Genomic DNA, 18,328 nt, shown 5'->3' with positions numbered 1-18,328 from the left:
GTTTTGTTAAGGTATTTAAAAATTTAGCTAGATAAAAATGTGAATTAGAAAATAACTTTATTGAAACATCAAAATAATTATGTAGAACACTTAAACGTTAATAATACTGCAAAAAGTTATAACATTCTAGCAACTAGTTTAAACGTCTTATACATCATAATTGTTTTGATGTCCAAATAGAATTATTTTCAGATCTGTATCTACTTAAATTTTTAGATCCTTTAATAAAACTGTCCTTCACGTGAATATTAAAAAATTAACTTCTTTCTGATTATGAATGTTTCTGTAGATGCTTGAATAAATCAGATTTTCCAACTTAAAATCAGTACTTTAATACTTCCTTTTGTTTATCGCTGTTTTTTGGCATAGTGATCAATCAGTCAATCTGCTATAGGATGAAAGAACGGAGTGGGAATGATTGGCGAACGTGCCTAAAACTACGCCCATCGCAACTATCAGAACTGAAGTATCGTCAGTACATATTACCACCGCAGTTTCGCAGTTCGTGAGGAGGGAGAGGATCGCGCGCGGCATTCTCGTGCATGTTTCAGTCGAGTTTCGTAGTGCTCATCAGCACTACGCAACGTCAATCAACCTGTCGAAGTTTAGCAGTGCGGAACCACATGTAATATGGGTGTATGCAAGATAGTTAAATGGTTTAAGTAAGTTGTTATTCATATTAAATTGAAAATGCAAGAAGAAAGTGCCAAAAAGTGTTGGAAAAAATGTTGATGGAAACAAAGAAAATGTATTACAATTCCAAAAATGGATTCAAATCAAATGCATGGAGAACATCAAACATTTTCCAAGTTTGATGTTCTCCATGCATTTGATTTGAATCCATTTTTCAACTTATTAAAATTATGATAATTGCTTGAGTTTTTAATTACATGGGCTGCTTTACATCTCAATTCACTTTCGGCACTTCCGTTTTCAATTATTTATTGTAGAATTAGATATTTATTCGCTGAAGTTATGCTTTGTTTATAACAATATCTAGAGCAAAATCGATTGCCACAACAAAACGTATTGTGTTCTGATGATCCTATCAGTAGCAATATGCCATTATAGATACCAAAATAGATTAAGAATACAAGATTCCTATGAATGATATATATAGCGATGTAAACTTATATTATTAAGATATCGTAATTCATTACAAAAAAAATTAAATTTTTTAAAATTTATCACATTTTTAACGCATCAAATTAAACTTTTGACATCTATTTATTTTCTCTTTTATTGTATTGTGCAATTTAAAAAAAAACTAATGTACTTTGCTTTAAATATTCTGAATATTTGTTATACCATTTCCATCACTATCTTCATATATTTTAAAAGAGAGAGTAATTTTCTAATTTAAGAAAATAGTATCTAACTTGTATCGACGTATGCTCGATATAAGGTGAAGGTCGCCGATACTGATATCAAATAAACTGATAAAAGCACCAAATAATTAATTAGAATTTATTAAATATAATTAATTATTAAATATCGCTAGTATCTATACACTAAAAAATAATTTGGCATCCACAGTTATTTCTTTTGTTACCTACTATGCATTTAATTTTTCTACAAAATATAAAAAGAAGCACATGACAATCTCTATATAAAACGAATAGAATCAATTAAACTCAAAATATCTTTTGCAAAAAAAATACTCTCGTATATATCATTTACTTTTTTATATCTATCAAAACAATTTGTTCCTATTACAATTAATTTTGTATGTTTTGCGAAAAATCCTTTATTAGACGCTTAGTCTCTTTCAGAAATGAATTCAGGAAATATTTCTCTGAAAAATATAGTGGCAATATGAACTGAATTTATAGCCCCTATTCAAGCTCGATATCTACGAGCGTTATCGAACGAAAGAGAAATGCATCGCGATAATCGTGATAGATATCTCAATTCAAATTTACATAAAGATAATTGAGTGATATCAGCAGTTCGCTCAATCGATGCTGTACCTGCATGAGAAAGAAAGACGTGTATTGAATACGATATGAGAAACATAAGCGGAAGAACATGTGCGCGCGCGGGAGAGATTCTACGATTTGCACTTCCGCATGAGTTTCTCTTCTCCGTAGCGCAACATCTTGATTGCTTTCCGTCTCGTGAAAATGTTCCGAAAAATTCGAGCGTATCGAAGACACAGGCTAATTACGGTCGAAAGAATAGCGGATGGGCCCCCTGTGGATTTAGGCAATGGAGACTGTACCGTTAACAAGACATTTTAACCGACCGTGTACTCGCAGCTCATAATGACTACTATTATCTCTTCGTCGAGCGGCGCGAGATTGTGCGACCGTACTTAGTCCGTACCGCTATAAAATTGCACTGTTGGTATTTAAAGCCGCGAATTGTGCCAGCGACAAGTAAAAAGAAACAGCCATTATCTTATTGAGCGAGGGTAACAAAGAAAGCCGTGAAGTTTGTGAATCTAGAAGTGATGAAAAACTTTATCTAAACCGGGACAAATGCAATCTTGTATAAACTGTCCTAGAACTGACTGATCTTGACTTTAATACTATAATCTTGTGCAAATTAATGTGAATAAAAGGTAATTTTTAGAAATTTATATACATTTATATCCATTTATTTATAAAAAGGATTTACAATATTTATTTGAACATATTAATATTTTTGAACATATTAAATACTAAAAAAATATTGTAATATACACTTGTTAATCTTTTTTACGTAATAAAAGTACATAAATCTAAAAATTACCTCACAAAGATAACATATCCTTGAGTAAAATAAAAATCACTTTGATTTATAAAAACAAAATGGTTGATATAGATCTTTTCTATTTTGGAAGAAATATCATAATTGTCAAGTCTATACTGATGATATTAGCAGATATCTCCAATATATCATTAAATATTAAATTTTTATAGCTGTACATAAAATTTGATATAGTTCTTAGAGATATTACGTAAATGAATTTCTACGACGAATGATCTTGTAAGTGAATTTATAGTATCTTCCTATATAAACTTTCAGCTGGTGCTCAATGAGGCATATAAACGATCAGTACAGAGACGTTGTAACTTCATAAATAATCACATATTACTATTTTCTATAAGAATAATAATAGCACTATACATTCTCATATTATAATCATAATCCAACAAAAATTATTTTACATTAAATTAAATTTGCCAGATAATTGCGTAGACAATTTAAACTACAAAGAAACTTTCTACCGACTGGATCTCCTTTATAATATATTATTTTCGTTCAGAATATGATTTATATGTATGTTCAAAAACTATGAAAACCGTGAAATCTATTTTGTGCAATAAATAAATAAACACTCGTAATAAGTCATATAATTGATACGTTCGTATTATATCAATCTCGGTTTTAATAATATACAAAACATAATTGTTAGTGTTAAATTGAAAAAGTTTAATAATTTTAGCTTCAATAAAATAAAAGATAGAAATCGATAACTACATATTTTTCATATTAAGTTAATTTAAAATTAATTTGAATTTAATTTGATTTCTTTAATTGTTAAAATAAACAAAATTGAACATGAAAAAGTTACATGGTCAAGTATTTTGGAGTATTATAAATTCTAAAATTTTGCAAAATTTAAAATAAAATATTTTTTAAAAATAATTATATCTAAATGATAATCTTTAGTACTATCTTAATTTATCTTAATTTATTATCGATAAATTTCTTTAAATTATTGGCATCCGTTTCTTTCATTTCGCATCTTAATGTGTTATTCATTACCATTACAAAAAGAATAAATAATATCACACACACATACACACACATATACGCATACACACACATACACGCGCATACATATATTAAATATTGCTTGCAGAATAAGTTTGTTGATATTCGTGTTCCTTTCAAGGTTGATCTTGATTCTTAAGACTGACAAGCCTATCTCTAAGATTAGTACGAAATGGTTGTCACGATACACGACTTTGTTCCGTGAATACTCGTGTGCGATGAAGAAACTATTGTCATTTAGATGGATTAAAAAGTAAGTAATTCAATCGTCAGAATTCCAGAAAATTCGTCAAGATTCCTTATTAAAATTTGATGTAGAAACATAAATGTATTTCTCAATAAAAGACGTCAAAAATATTTCTATTAACCATAATTAAAACTCGTGATTTAGCAATGCATTTACTACTATAAGAATGAAAAGATGCAAGTTATTAATTTTTTTGCTGCCATATAATGCACATTAGATTTCTCTTTCATTTAGAAGAGTGTTAATCATAAAAACATAATTTTTTTTTAACAACGTATTAATTTATTAACAACGATATTTTTTCACGTATTATTATTACTTGAGATTGATAGTTGTATTTTTATCACAATCCCTAATCTTTGATATCAGCCAGTGAAATGGCAAGAAAGGGGAAGGGAAGAGAGAAGCGTTAACGAGAATGCGAAATGATTCACGTCATGAAGTAATAGACGCCGTTGTTCTGTGATTCGTGTAGAACGAATCATCGGGGAAAGTGCAAGTTCGCAGATACGATCGATCTTGCGGTCGCGCAGCAATTGCCATGGATTCATCATGGTACAATTCATCGATTTTCTATCGGTTTTTGTTCTTGCCTCTGTTTCACGATACGATTCGTCCTACTGACATCAGAAACCTTTATTATTTGCTTCTCAAAAATCTATGCGCAGTAGATGATTTCTTTAAAAAAATTTCAAATTTAATTAGCTTTCTAATGAAACTAATAAAATATCGATGAATTAAAGAAATTTATCAATATTAAAATAATATTACAGACTATCAAATATGATTACCAAATGTCTAAGATTTATTTAAAGTTTACAAATTTTATAGTTTTTAATATCCTAAAGTATATTTATGTATGTAATGTTTTCATATTTAACTTTGTTCATTTAAAAATTTTGAATTTAATTTAATTAAAAATTAATTTTTAATTACATTTTTTAATTTAAATTAAATTTAAAATAATCGAAATAAAATCTATTTCTATTTTTTATTTTACTGAAACCTAAAAAAATCAATGAAGTTTTGGTAAATACATTTTATCTTCACTATGTTCTTTTTTTCAACTCATAATGACAAACAAAATGCTATTAATATTATAATATAATATTCCATTTTCATTCGTTAAAAAGTTTTTTTAAGAAAATGTTAAGTTGTACATGGAAAAACAAAACGTATGATTGTTCAAAGAAATTTTGATACGAATAACAATACTGATAATTTGTATCTTAATCCAATATATTATTATGGAAAATATTACGCATAAATGTCAGAGCAATCGAAGAATCTAAAATTCATCGATAAATCAAATGTACTATCAATAAAATTAAAAGTATTTGGGCAACAAAAAAACATGTACTCAAAGATAGAATGCAATTAGAATGCTAAGTCATTTCAAAATAAATCTCAGATATTCTCATTTCTTTTTCTTTTTTCAGAACAACCACACGGTCGGACAGGGATGTACAATCCACGTCGCCGATGCCGCAAGACGGCCGCAAGTACGTGCGCATACCTGCTCTTGCATATCATTTAAATATAAATGTTTGCATATCTATTCACAATTATCGTGAAAAGAAAAGAGGCTTATATCTTGATTTATGTCACAAAGTATACCACACGTAAAAACATTTATTCAACTAGCAAGTATAACAAGAAGATCATTTAGAACTCTTGTTGGATCTTATTTTGAGCAAAAAAAAATTAAATTTTTCTGGGCTCTTCTATGCTTTTAATGAAATTCGAAATTATTACAAATAATTACGCATACAAAGGCGCTTTCAGCAGCCATTTTCGTAATATTTTTCAAAATACATATTAAAAATTATGATTATTATTTATCGTTGACAAATTTTATTTTAAGAAGTAAATTTTTGGAAAAACATATTTAAATGAAAATATCACAAGTTTATTCAATATGTTATTAAAATACAAGCATATAACATTTTTGATAATTTTATATAATTTTTAAATAATCTCGATTTATTTTAATTTCTCTAATTTAATTTGTATTTTTTTATAAATCTGTTTATGTACTTGCAGAAAAAATATATAATTAATTAAATTTTATTTAACAATTAAAGATAATACAAGTTCATCATATAGTATAATATTTTAATATATTTTAATGTTAATATTAATATTTAATGTTAATATTTTAAATGTTAGGATGCACAATATATTTGAAAATAAATTATAAATGATACAACTACTGTGAGCTACATTCACAATATTATATACGAATCTTTTCCATAAATTTACCTCTTTTTACATCATGTTGATTTCTTTTTTATCAAGAAAATCAAATATCTAAAAGATAAAGAAATTGACATACCCTCGACGCGTTGAACGCCTTCCTTAGTGTGGTTCCTTTATGTTAATTGTCCATAGCACGCACATCACTGTTATCTCCATTCGAATTATTTGTCGCCCGTATATTTTAGTTACACATCACGAATCAGGGATCAAATTCAGATATAAATCGTATCTTGAATTTTTACACTGAAAGAAGAATACTTTGAATCAATTTTTCAGATATTTAGATTCGCTAATATCGCACATACACATATTCTTATAACAATCTTAATAAATTTATTAATTCAAGACACGTTAATTGTGTCTACGATATGTTTTCAGACTTAAAAATAAAAATAACTAATCTTCAAATGATTTTTAGTGGTTTTAACAGTCTAAGGGAGATTATTATAAAATAACAATATTTGATTTCTGTAGTGATCGTAAATCAACTATCTGAATACCTCGAGCTTATCAATGATTCTCAATTTACGAAACAAGCAAGATGCCAATTATAAATAATAATCTCGGTCTCAATAATCGAAATTAATTCATAAAGATAATCACAAGATAAATTGCGACATTACTATCAGTACTTCGCGTTTTCAATTTCTGAAACTGTGAGCAATTATTGATGACTAAATGTCCAATTCTTTTCTAGTTTAGATTAATTTAATCTCAATTTATAACTCACTTTATATCTTTTTCTAATTCTAAAAATTAGAAATTAAAGAAAGAGTAAAATCGAAATTAAAGTTACATTAAACTACATTAGTAGAAATAGATAAAAAGTAAAAATATTAAACGACAATGTACATACTTGTGACTATAACAATCGCATATTAATTACACAATCTCTTGTTTTTAATCAAAATTATGCCAGCAATGATAACGATCAAGAGAATAATATTCGTGATCACTGCATGCACAAACATGCAGCCAATTATTACGGATATACATATCAATAATTGCACAAATTAATTATCGCATATAAATCTGCATTTAACTAACTCATGTAAAGCATGTATGCCATATTCGTATATTTGATTCTATCATCGCACGAAATACACTTGAAGAATCTGTCACTTTCGTACCAAAATTTCGATATTACAAGAGTTTTTTAGTCACCAATTACATCTAAATTCCCAAAATCCATTGCTGTTCACGATGCTTGTCGCATCTGACCGAATTTCAACGAGAATAACTTCGAATCTGCGCTTTCAAAACGAGAATTTCACGACCGATACATTGGGCGTCCATGGACGCCTTTACGTACGCCTTTGTGTACGCAGCACGTCACGTATGTGACGTATGTATAATCGCGAAGATAAAATTAACTTTATAGATTAACACTACAGATTGATTTAAAGATACGCAAGTTGGTAGATGGGGTGCTCAGAACACTCAAAAAAAATTTTAATTTTAATATTAATATAACTAGAAATATTTTTAATACTAGTAAATTCTGTTATAAATTTACATTAATTTACCTCAATGAGAAAAATGCAAAAATAATAATATAATAAACTTTTCTGGATATCTGATCCAATACCTTTTACATTCCTTTTCCAGAACAAGATTTTATAGAATATTACAGAGTGCCTGCCTTGGCGAAAATTAAAGTGGAGTATATAAGTCAAATATGAGAGGAGAGGAACAGAAGCATAAATGAAGCTTCTAAATGGTGAAAATTGAAACAATGAAACATTACTCTTCCCTTAAATTCGGCTTACGCTTCGATTTCGATCTTCGGCCAGAATGGCTACTCCACACACTGCGCACATTCTAGTCACATAAGGATTAAGATGGATCTACGTACCTACGCGAATCCTCGAAAGGCTATTTCGACGCATTACCCGAAACCGATCGTCGTCTGGCTCTTCTCGACCTCGTCCGCGTCGTAATTCTGCACAAATTCGACCACAAATCCGCCGCCGATTCTTCAACCGTCTCCGCCATTCGAATTTGTCCGAACTGATAAAATGACATGCGAAGTTGCAGCTTCACTACCCTCTTTGTTCCACTCACGTCGTTCGCGCCAATTTCGTTCGCGCGGGAAATCGTTCCATATCTGAAATAAACGCGTATCAGAATCCGCTGATCTCCACACCGCGGGGCGATCGTTTGTGTCAATCGCGAATGCTGATAACGAATGTGCAGCACCCTCGAGAGTCAGATTAAGGGATAAATAACGCGGCAAGGGAACTGAAATTTGTCCTGCCGCCGACATTTTTTTCGCGCGCTTTTTAACGCCTCGATTGCAGCGGCCAATCACAATCCCGTATTCCGAGACAGCGATCTCTGTGTGATGACGGGTTAATTATTATGCATATTCTTATGCCCTCTCTAGTAAAAGTAGAAAGTATTTGAAACGTAAGGACGAATCGACATAAACACAAGTGTCATAAGTGTACTTGTGTTGATATCTGAATTTTTGACAATTCTTACTTCGCATCACTCTTCTTACTTCGTATCCTTAATTTGTTGAACTTTCGTATGAAGGTACTCATAAATATACTCATTAATTGGTAAATTTTACTTTATTGTATACTGTACTGTATTGCAACGAGAGAATCTTTATCGAATTTTTCTTTCTACTGTCTTATACGCATGCAAAAGAGACAACTAACTTGCGTATTTTTTCACAGTAAATACGTTTCTGCAAGCGACGATTTATGATGAAAAGTGATGTCAATTCTACGATTAGTTATACTCGCTTTATAAACTGATTGACGTTCATAACGCCCAGTTATGCAAAAATTTATGTAAAGCGCCAGAGATTAACTTGCTTTGTCATATGGAAAATTTCGAATTTTCCACTGACAGTGGGACTCTCCCACGCATGATTCCCCGCTCTTTCAGGTATATTAGTTTACTGTAAGAACTCTGAGAAGAAACGATATATCAATAATTAATGCCCGTATTTATAGTCAGGCCGTATTTAAGGCTTCCTTAAATTTATATTCGGATACTCTACGAATTGTGTATACAGCTGCTGAGCATTTAAAGATAAATTTAAGAAAGACTTAAATACAAGATCTGACTAAGAATACAGGCATAAATGTACTTTCCAACAAGCGATATAAATGACACATTGGATCATTACATCCTTATTGTTTACAATGTTAAATACAATAAAGATGACATGATCACTGTGTCGCTTGTTGGAAGGCACTAAATAATTTATTTATCTTTGACACTCAAGGAAATTTTCTCTGAAGATTATGTATCAAATCATACTTTTTTAGACTTACTTCTACTCTAATTTAATTAATCTTAGTAATTTTCAATTAACCTGATTGTTGATTATACAGTCATAAATGTAATATTTTTTAGATTGATAAATTTTTTAGTTTAAATTTTTTATTTTGTTCTTTAATCTCCTTTAGACTTTCATTTATTTTGATCCACAAGTTTAAACTAGTTATAAAAAACAAATATTAAATCTTTTTATGTCTAAATTTTCAGCTCATAGAATTTTTCTAGCGATTAGATTCTCATTAGACATCAACATTTTTTTAGATTAATTCTGATTGTAAAATGTTCAGTTTCTACTTCATAATTTGAAAATTTGAATATATATAGCATTGCTCTTTATATTTTATTTTATAATTTATATTAAGTTTACTTAGTTTATTTTGTTTTCCATCAGTTTATATACTTATAAACTTATAAGATTCAAAAATGATTTATATAAAAACGAATAAATCCATCAATGTATACTTAATTGCATAGCAACCTATATTTGCAATGTAACGTTTAATGTATATATCTGAAAATTACAAAGTCGGTTACACGCACATTTGCATAATATACATGATACGATACTGCTTGTATTATGATGGTTGTTGTCACATTTCGTTTCCTCGGTTATGCGAATAATTGTGTCTGGTGCATGTCTACTTTTTTCTTTTCAATGAAATATTGCTTCATTCCTGTCGTATTGTAATTCGTGCAAAGTAATTATGAACAATGTTTTCAGTATAATTTGGTAATTTTTGCTAAATCGTGTAAAAATTATCTCCGCGAGCGAATAAATTTTCAAGTGACAATATAATTTTATTTTATAAACTTATTCTTTTTAATTAAACTTTTACACAATTTAGAATTGCTCCACCTTTCGGTAAACTTCAACTTACTGTCTTGCTCTCTTATGCTCTTTTACTCTTTTGTTTATCCAATAGATTTACCACACAGTTTATTGGAAGATGGACAACTGGTCCTTATTTTTCTTTCTTGTCTCTTCATGTGAAAAAAAAATGATCCATAACACAAAAAGTGGCATTTTTTTCTTTAGTGATATAGCTTTCAGCTAAATCTACTTGCATCTGATAAAACTAATCCTAAGTTTCCTTGCAGTGAATATTGCCGAAATTTATTACAACAGTTTGCGAATCATTGTCAAACATCTAATGGAGAGATCACCGATCCGGACTGGGTTGTCTATTTATCCAAAGAGCAGAACGCTGAGCAGTCCGCTCTAAAAGACAATCGAAAGCTGGAAATACACGGACACTTTATCCCAGGTGTGCCACACATACGTTCTGCTGAAATATTCGAGATTGGGTGTATTGCAGGCACAGAGAACAAATGTCTCGAGTTGGTTTCTGCAGAATGGAACAATACAAAAGTGATGTTAAAGAGGCATGTTTTGTCAACATGTCGGGATGCTATAAAAGCAGACGTAGAAATCCTTAAGTAAGAGTCATTCTATCACGTATTGAAAACAGTGAATACATCCAAATTATTCGTTTTTAAAATAATAAAGTGTACAAAGAATTAGCCAGCTTCATGCAAGATTCGTTTCTTAATTTTAGAAATCATAATTATTAGAAAGAAATATCTCTTCACAATTTTCTAATACTTATTATATTTCTGTAGTAAAAACAGTATTTATATAATTCAAGTTTGTGTATACATATATATTATTAATTAATATATTTTATGATTAAAATCCTTTCCCTATCTTTTTTTTTATTTTAGTTTTAGTTTTTATAATAAAATTTTTTCTGATTACATCCCTGTATATTTTGTGATCTCTCTTTATATTTTTAATTTTTATACTCTTAGATTTTTTAGATATTTTTCTCTGAAAATTGCTATTGTTATATGTAATTCTTCAATTTATTATAAATATCATATATTAAGATTTATATTTAGATAAATATTTGAAGCTATTTTTAATATTGTATTTATTTATAATGACTGAAGCTATTTTTATTTAAAAAATAGTATAATCAGGACATCCTGTGTGTCTTATATAACATGATAATTTTGAAATTATTAGTGAAATTCGGCATCCTAATATATTACTGCTGATGGCTACAACATACACAAGCGAGCATGGTCTCGTCTCAATCTTCGAATCCATCGACTGCTCATTGTACAATTACATGCACGAGCAAGGCGAACGAATAAACGTACAAGGAATCATGCAAATCGGTATAAAATTGGCGGACGCATTAAAATATTGTCATATGCGAGGATACATACACACAGCGATTAGCTCACACTGCGTTTATTTTGCAACTGATACGACTGTCAAACTTGGCGGTTGGGAACTGGCTAGAGAAATGGAAAAAGTATGTGGAATTTGAGTTTTTTTATGCCTTACTATATTCTCAAAATATTAATATATAGTTTTAAAATATTTCATGTAAACGTAAATCATATTATATTAAATATCAATTATTTTAAAGTACGAATCTGTACACATATTTTTTTATAAACGATCTAAATAATTTGCTAAAATATAGAATTTATATAAATTTATAAGATATTTTGCTACAATACATGTAATATATGTAGCAAAATAAATATATATAATAAATTGTCATATATACATCTATGTATTTCTATATTTCCGCGTTATATATATTATTTAAATGATGTTAACATATCTTAATTGACTTTATTATTCCTTAATGAAACAATAGATATGCATATTTTTTTATTCACATCAACTTAAGTACACGACAAATACACTTTTACGTGTTTAAAATGATTTGTTAGCAGATTTAAAAAGTTCACAGACAGACTAGACTGTAATGAAACGGATCACGTCATATCCGCGATTCCATGACACACCCAAGAGCGTTTCACCAACGGAAACGACTGGCATTGTTTTCAACAAAATGTTCGTTTCTGAATAAATTCGTTGTACCGTGTCGATGCTAATCGCATGCGCCGTCTGGAACGCGGAACTCATAATCGCAATTAAATATAATAGATTATTTTCAGCAATAAGTATAAGACTATACTTAACATAGAATCACGTCAAAAAAAATCTTATCGCGAAGACAAATAAGAATCAAAAGAAAAAATTTTGAACTACTATATTTATATAACTAATTACTATATAAAGTTTGAATATAAAAATCTAAGTATTAATCATAGTTTTTTTATCTTATCTCAAAAGTCTTGCAAATTTATGTCGCAATTTTTTAATTAAAGATTTATTCCTTATTTAATACATAAAGAATATAAGATGTATAACTCAATATGAAATATTAAAATACATTTTTAATATTATATTTTCCTATAATAACATATTTGCTATTATTTCTTTTGCTTTTAGCCTTATGTAGAACGTGATTTCGAAAAATATTTACGACTAGAGAATTTCAAATGGCAAGCACCGGCGATATGCTACAGACTACAACCCAATAAAAAAATAGATGTTTACTGCTTGATGCTATTACTTTGGGAAATGTGTACAGGCAAGTACATTACATTAATAGTATATACAATATAAAAATTATATTAATATAATACTATATATATATATATATATATATATATATATATATATATACACATATAGTATATTAATATAATTTCCTGTCTTTTAATAACAAAAATAATTAATGTTATGTAATAAGTAATGTTTTTTAAATAAAATATTAAAATTGCATCAAAACAAACTAAATAATTGATAATAGTAATTTAATAATGATTATTATATAAACATTCTATAGGAAATGTACCGTGGAGTGGATATGATCAATCAAATGTAGAACGGCAGCACATGCGAAAACGAGATATTGTTATAAACTTACAGAATGTTCCATCGATTTTCCGTAGTTTACTAGAGGCTGGATTGCATCCTGATGAAACAATGATAATGTTAGACATGGACAGAATAGGAAAAAAACTTCATAGGCTGCTGGTAAATTTGTAATAGATATAATATACAATTATTTAGTAATATAATTTTTAGAATTTGCATAGCTTTTGTCGATTATTTGTTTTTCGTACAGTAATTCTTGGTTCACTAGAATGCGTTGTTACAATTTTACTTATATATATTTTTTTTAAGATGATATATGAAGAAGAAGAGAAGAATGACACGTTTATAAATGAAAACAGAAATAATAATGATCTTTTATATAATGATACACTATATCAAAAGACTTCTTCTATGTCTCTCACGCAAAATAAGGTGTTGACCAAAAAACCATTTACTGGACAATCATATCAGCCTATGGAAGAGAAAAAATCTATGTCCAATCAACTTCTCAAATCTAAGAAAGAGCAATGCAATGGAGACTTGGATTCTAAAAATAATATGAAAAAAATGACTGTAATCAATGATAGTGTCGTGAGTCCCATGATTAAGGTAGAGACTACCACTCCTTGCACTCGTTGTGCAGAAATTTCAAATATAGTACAAGATCTTGATGAAAGGAATGATGCACGTGCTAATATAAAACGATTAAAAAAATTGATAGCTAGTAGAAGGGAAGACTTTTTCTTTGGAAGCGACTCCACCTTTTCTTATTCAACTTCATGTAAGTAAAATTAATATATAAATTTTGAATATATTTATATTTACTAACATTTTTATGTTTAACATTTTTACATTTATAGTTACATTATATCTCTGTTGCAAACAGTTATTTTACAAATTTAATTAACTTAATGCGACGTTACATATTAATTGAAATAAAAATGTCAAAATGTCGATAATTGTATTGAGACAATCGAGAAAAATATATTAAATGGATATAATTTAGATTTCTTTTTATTCTCTATACTACAAAATCTTGTAGCATTTTAATTATTCTTATAATTTTGTATAGATCCGAAAGCTACAAGCTCATTATTGTCACAAGAAAAAAGTCCTGACTATGTACCATGTAAACCAGCTAATCATACAACTGCTATAGAACCTAAATGCAATAAGTCTCCTAGTGAATATAGTGGAGCTATTTCAAAATTATGTACACCACGGCGAAAGGTACTTTATTTCGATCAAAATTTTATTAGTGATGCATACATAAATCAATATTTGTCTAAAATATATTAGTATATTTTTATATTTTTATATTAACTGTAATATACAAATATGAAATTTGAGTGAATATATATACGCGGAATATAATAAACATATACACAGTAATATTTATTAGTTTACTGATATAAATTATTTTCCTCTTACAGGCACCATACACGGGTATGCCTTCCAGTATTAAATATGCAATAATGCAGCCTCAAGTTTTGCATTCTAATGCTAAAAGCTTTTATGAGTCAACATTATGGAGAAAAGAAAAAGAAATTTGCTTATCACGAATGGGACGCAACAGTAAAGAACACAGTGAAGTATGTACATAATATTATATTATATTAGTTATATTAATTATTATATTAATTATATATTATTTCAAAACTCTTAAGTATATTTATTTTATTATTTTATACTTTTAGGATTCCTTACTATCGCAACAAACAATTTGTTGCAATACTTCTATCACTGATGATGATAAAGTACAATATTCCACACCACATGTAAAAAATGCTGATACTACATATATAATTGGAATTGAGAAAGGTAAATCAAGAAAGATCGATTCATTTTTCAAAATTTGTGATATTAAATATTAATATAAAATTAATTTTATTTATGTATTTTATATAATTTTCCATTCCTAAATAAATTATTTATTATCATCAAAGATAATTGTACTGAAGATGACAAAAAGTCATTAAAAAACGTGAGTGATGGCACTTCCGCAAACATTTCAATCACTTCAAATCAATCCATACAAAACTTAAAGGATGCCCTCGATCGTGCCACGGAAATAATAAGTTCAACAACATCTTCTAAAGTAGACCTAAATAATATACAAGAATGCAAAGCTGTATTTGAAAACTTGTATGGAACAAGATATAATGACAATCACGAGATCAAAGTTATCGAAAAATCGACATCTAGCAACAGGAGTTTTCTAGATCTTTCAATGGATGAAGTTAAAAATATAAAAACTGTTAACGAAGCTGCCGGAAAACAAATCTTCAATCAAGCTTTCATAGATAGCCAAACGCTCAATTCTACGACTACAAAAACATCAATTGAATCTGAAACATCACAGAATCAATCCACGAAAAAAACTGATCAAAGTAAGATAACATTTGCAAATAGGAATATCTCAACCCCGCAAAAAATTAGAGTAGATGAAAGAGAATATGTTAACATACGTCCTATAAGTAGTATTATACTGAAAGATTCACCAAGAAGGCGTTCTCTACCTGCAAAACTGAATAATTTGGCAACATATGGCTCCCCAAGAACTGTTTTAAATAAAAAAGTAAGTAGACAATTTTAAATTTTATACACAAATCATAATATTTATGACTAAATTGAAATTATAATTTGTTATAAATTCTACTTTTAATTTTTGTAAACAAGTAAATGTTTGTATACTAATAAAATTGTTTATTTGAACTTTTTTACAGAACATACAAGGCAACCAATATACGACCGAAGATATGTACATTGATGATGAATTTGGAAGTAAATTAAATTACAACCTAATTCTTTTAAATGATAACATTATTCTAAGCGACGATGATGAAAGTCTACCTCAGACCACAGAACTGTAAACTGTGATGAACTTAATGTTTAATCGTTCTCTATGTGTAAAAAAAAAAACGTTCTTAAATAATTTATTTTTATTTATTTTGCCGACAAAATCAATGCTTCTATTATCGCCATTCTGATGACATGATCAATACCAATAATATCTAATTTAATATCTAATTTAATTCGTTAATTCTAATTACTTATTTGTATTTACACAAAGGCAAATAATCTAATATTATACAAAATGTTTATTACATATAATTGAATAAATATAATAAGTAAAAAATTACTTCATTATTGTTCAATAAATTAAGAACTTGTACATATATAAATTGGTTTAAATTCGTTCTTTAATAATCATTTAAATAAAATTAAAAATATCTATTTTATGTTATTCTGTCATAAAATAAATGACAGAATAACATAAGAAAAAAAGTATTTTTACAAATTTATTATACAAGTCCCTTAAAACATTTTGTATATATTTTGGATTATTTGCCGAATCTAAATATACCTTGTTTCATCTAACATGCACAATTATATTGTGCAATAATATAAGAATTATAAATCTTGCATTTATTTTTTTATAGAAGTTACAATTGTAGATAAAAAATATCATTCTTCGTTAAAATAAATATAAGAAAGTTAAATATATCTCAGCACAATCTATTTTGTGTATACATGTCCAATTTTAGTATATTACATATATTAATCATTGCGTTGTGTAACTTTTAAGCACAGTCATACTCTGTCTGCTATTTCCCTAATTTCTGCAATTTCTCAAACAAAAATATTAAGTTTTATCGAACAAGAACAAAACGTTTTATTTTCGAAAGTATGGCATTTACTGAATACCTCATCATTGCCAAAATATTGAATTCTTTTCAAAAGCAAAATTTGTTACGCAAACATAAATTTATAGAGCCAATCCAAAAACAGATACAATACAATACATAGTTTTATTTTCCCAGCGCACTGTGCAACTGCCATCAGTAGCATTATCCCAGTAACATGAACTTGCAGTATGAAGTCCAGCTCCGTTTTTCTGCATGATTGTGCAAGTCACTGCAATTATATACCTCAATATCAAAGAGATATAAAGAAAAATATTTCAAAACATATGTAAAGAACAATGTTAATATAAAGTCTCTTTCTTAAGATGAAAATTTAGTTTTACAAACCGATATATTTATAGGCCTTCTGTAATTTTGTAAGATTGCCCAAGCAAGCCTCTACCACGTTCGAAGTCCATTGATTAACTTTATTATGCTGATAAGTATTGCCACCTATTGACACTTCAATTGCTTCCTTGATAATGGTGCTCACATCATCTACCACAAATTGCAACTAGAATCATAACAAAAAAACATGAATCTTACATAAAGCAATAAAAATATATTAATTTATTCAAGCATATTTTATTAATATTTTAATATTTAATGTTTTAGTGAAAATAAATAAATACATCTGGATGAATATGGCTTCAGAATCAAATCTTTAATGAGAAAAGATTTACTCCTAAGTTTATCACAATTAATTAGGAGCATCCTATACACTGCATACATGCTTTAAAATTATCATAAAACAATAAAGAAAAAATCACTGATTTATTTAATTTTAATTTCTGTATCAAGCATTGAAGCTTTGTTATTTAATTCAAAATTGAGATTTTTCGTTTAAAATTATAAAGAAATATACATAACTAACCTCTTCTTGCGCATCTTGCTCCATCTCGAACAAACACTAGATTATTTCAGACCAAAAACAATTTTCGTAATAATTTAAAGCTTATTATTCATTTAATTACGGATGATTGTTAGGTTTAGCACTGAAACATGGAAATATCGCAAAATCTGATTTGTTGCAATAACGTAAAATTTCGGAAAGTCTATATACGTGATTATCTTAATTTCCAGGTCTAAGGTCTGCTATTATTTTTCACCTTGATAGCAAGAATATTACACTAACAAGAGCTGATCGTTACACTCGTCACGTTTGTTTGAAATTATCTTCTAAAATATCGCGACATCCATCTGTAAATATAACAGCAGTACACAGCAGTAGTCAATAATTCTGAACCGTCACATCGCCACCATCGCCGGTTATTGTAGGTCTGTTCTTTAGTTAGGTCTGTTTTTTATTGCTGCACTATCTGAACTGGT

General features: G+C 28.4%; 2 protein-coding genes across 5 annotated transcripts; one reads left to right on the top strand and one right to left on the bottom strand.

The window, feature by feature from the left end:
• Positions 1 to 476: 476 nt before the first annotated feature.
• LOC105152324 (uncharacterized) lies at positions 477 to 16,342 on the top strand. 3 transcript variants are annotated; one of them, XM_011066535.2, is made up of 13 exons: positions 477 to 662; positions 3,884 to 4,015; positions 5,449 to 5,511; positions 10,664 to 11,002; positions 11,592 to 11,886; positions 12,882 to 13,023; positions 13,282 to 13,472; positions 13,623 to 14,094; positions 14,386 to 14,543; positions 14,747 to 14,905; positions 15,011 to 15,134; positions 15,260 to 15,891; positions 16,040 to 16,342. In XM_011066535.2, exons 1-13 carry the CDS (start codon positions 631 to 633, stop codon positions 16,184 to 16,186), a joined length of 2,886 nt encoding a protein of 961 aa, XP_011064837.1. In that variant the 5' UTR covers positions 477 to 630; the 3' UTR covers positions 16,187 to 16,342. The 3 variants fall into 3 exon arrangements, with proteins under 3 accessions (XP_011064837.1, XP_011064838.1, XP_087264223.1); XM_087408097.1 differs by lacking the exon at positions 477 to 662 and adding an exon at positions 2,548 to 2,563; XM_011066536.2 differs by lacking the exon at positions 3,884 to 4,015.
• Positions 15,999 to 18,273, bottom strand: Dlc90F (dynein light chain 90F). Of its 2 annotated transcripts, none has more exons than XM_011066534.2 (4): positions 18,135 to 18,273; positions 17,874 to 17,994; positions 17,348 to 17,513; positions 15,999 to 17,231 (listed from the first exon to the last, which is right to left on the bottom strand). In XM_011066534.2, exons 2-4 carry the CDS (start codon positions 17,895 to 17,897, stop codon positions 17,083 to 17,085), a joined length of 339 nt encoding a protein of 112 aa, XP_011064836.1. In that variant the 5' UTR covers positions 17,898 to 17,994; positions 18,135 to 18,273; the 3' UTR covers positions 15,999 to 17,082. The 2 variants fall into 2 exon arrangements, with proteins under 2 accessions (XP_011064836.1, XP_011064835.1); XM_011066533.2 differs by having other exon boundaries at positions 18,109 to 18,264.
• Between the last annotated feature and the right edge of the window lie 55 nt (positions 18,274 to 18,328).

This window comes from Acromyrmex echinatior, chromosome 7 (genome assembly GCF_024713525.1).
Source record: "Acromyrmex echinatior isolate Ae372 chromosome 7, ASM2471352v2, whole genome shotgun sequence".
Classification (NCBI taxonomy): Eukaryota; Metazoa; Arthropoda; class Insecta; order Hymenoptera; family Formicidae; genus Acromyrmex; species Acromyrmex echinatior.
The sequence above is the reverse complement of the archived record's forward strand: the minus strand, read 5'-3'. Positions and strand labels throughout refer to the sequence as shown.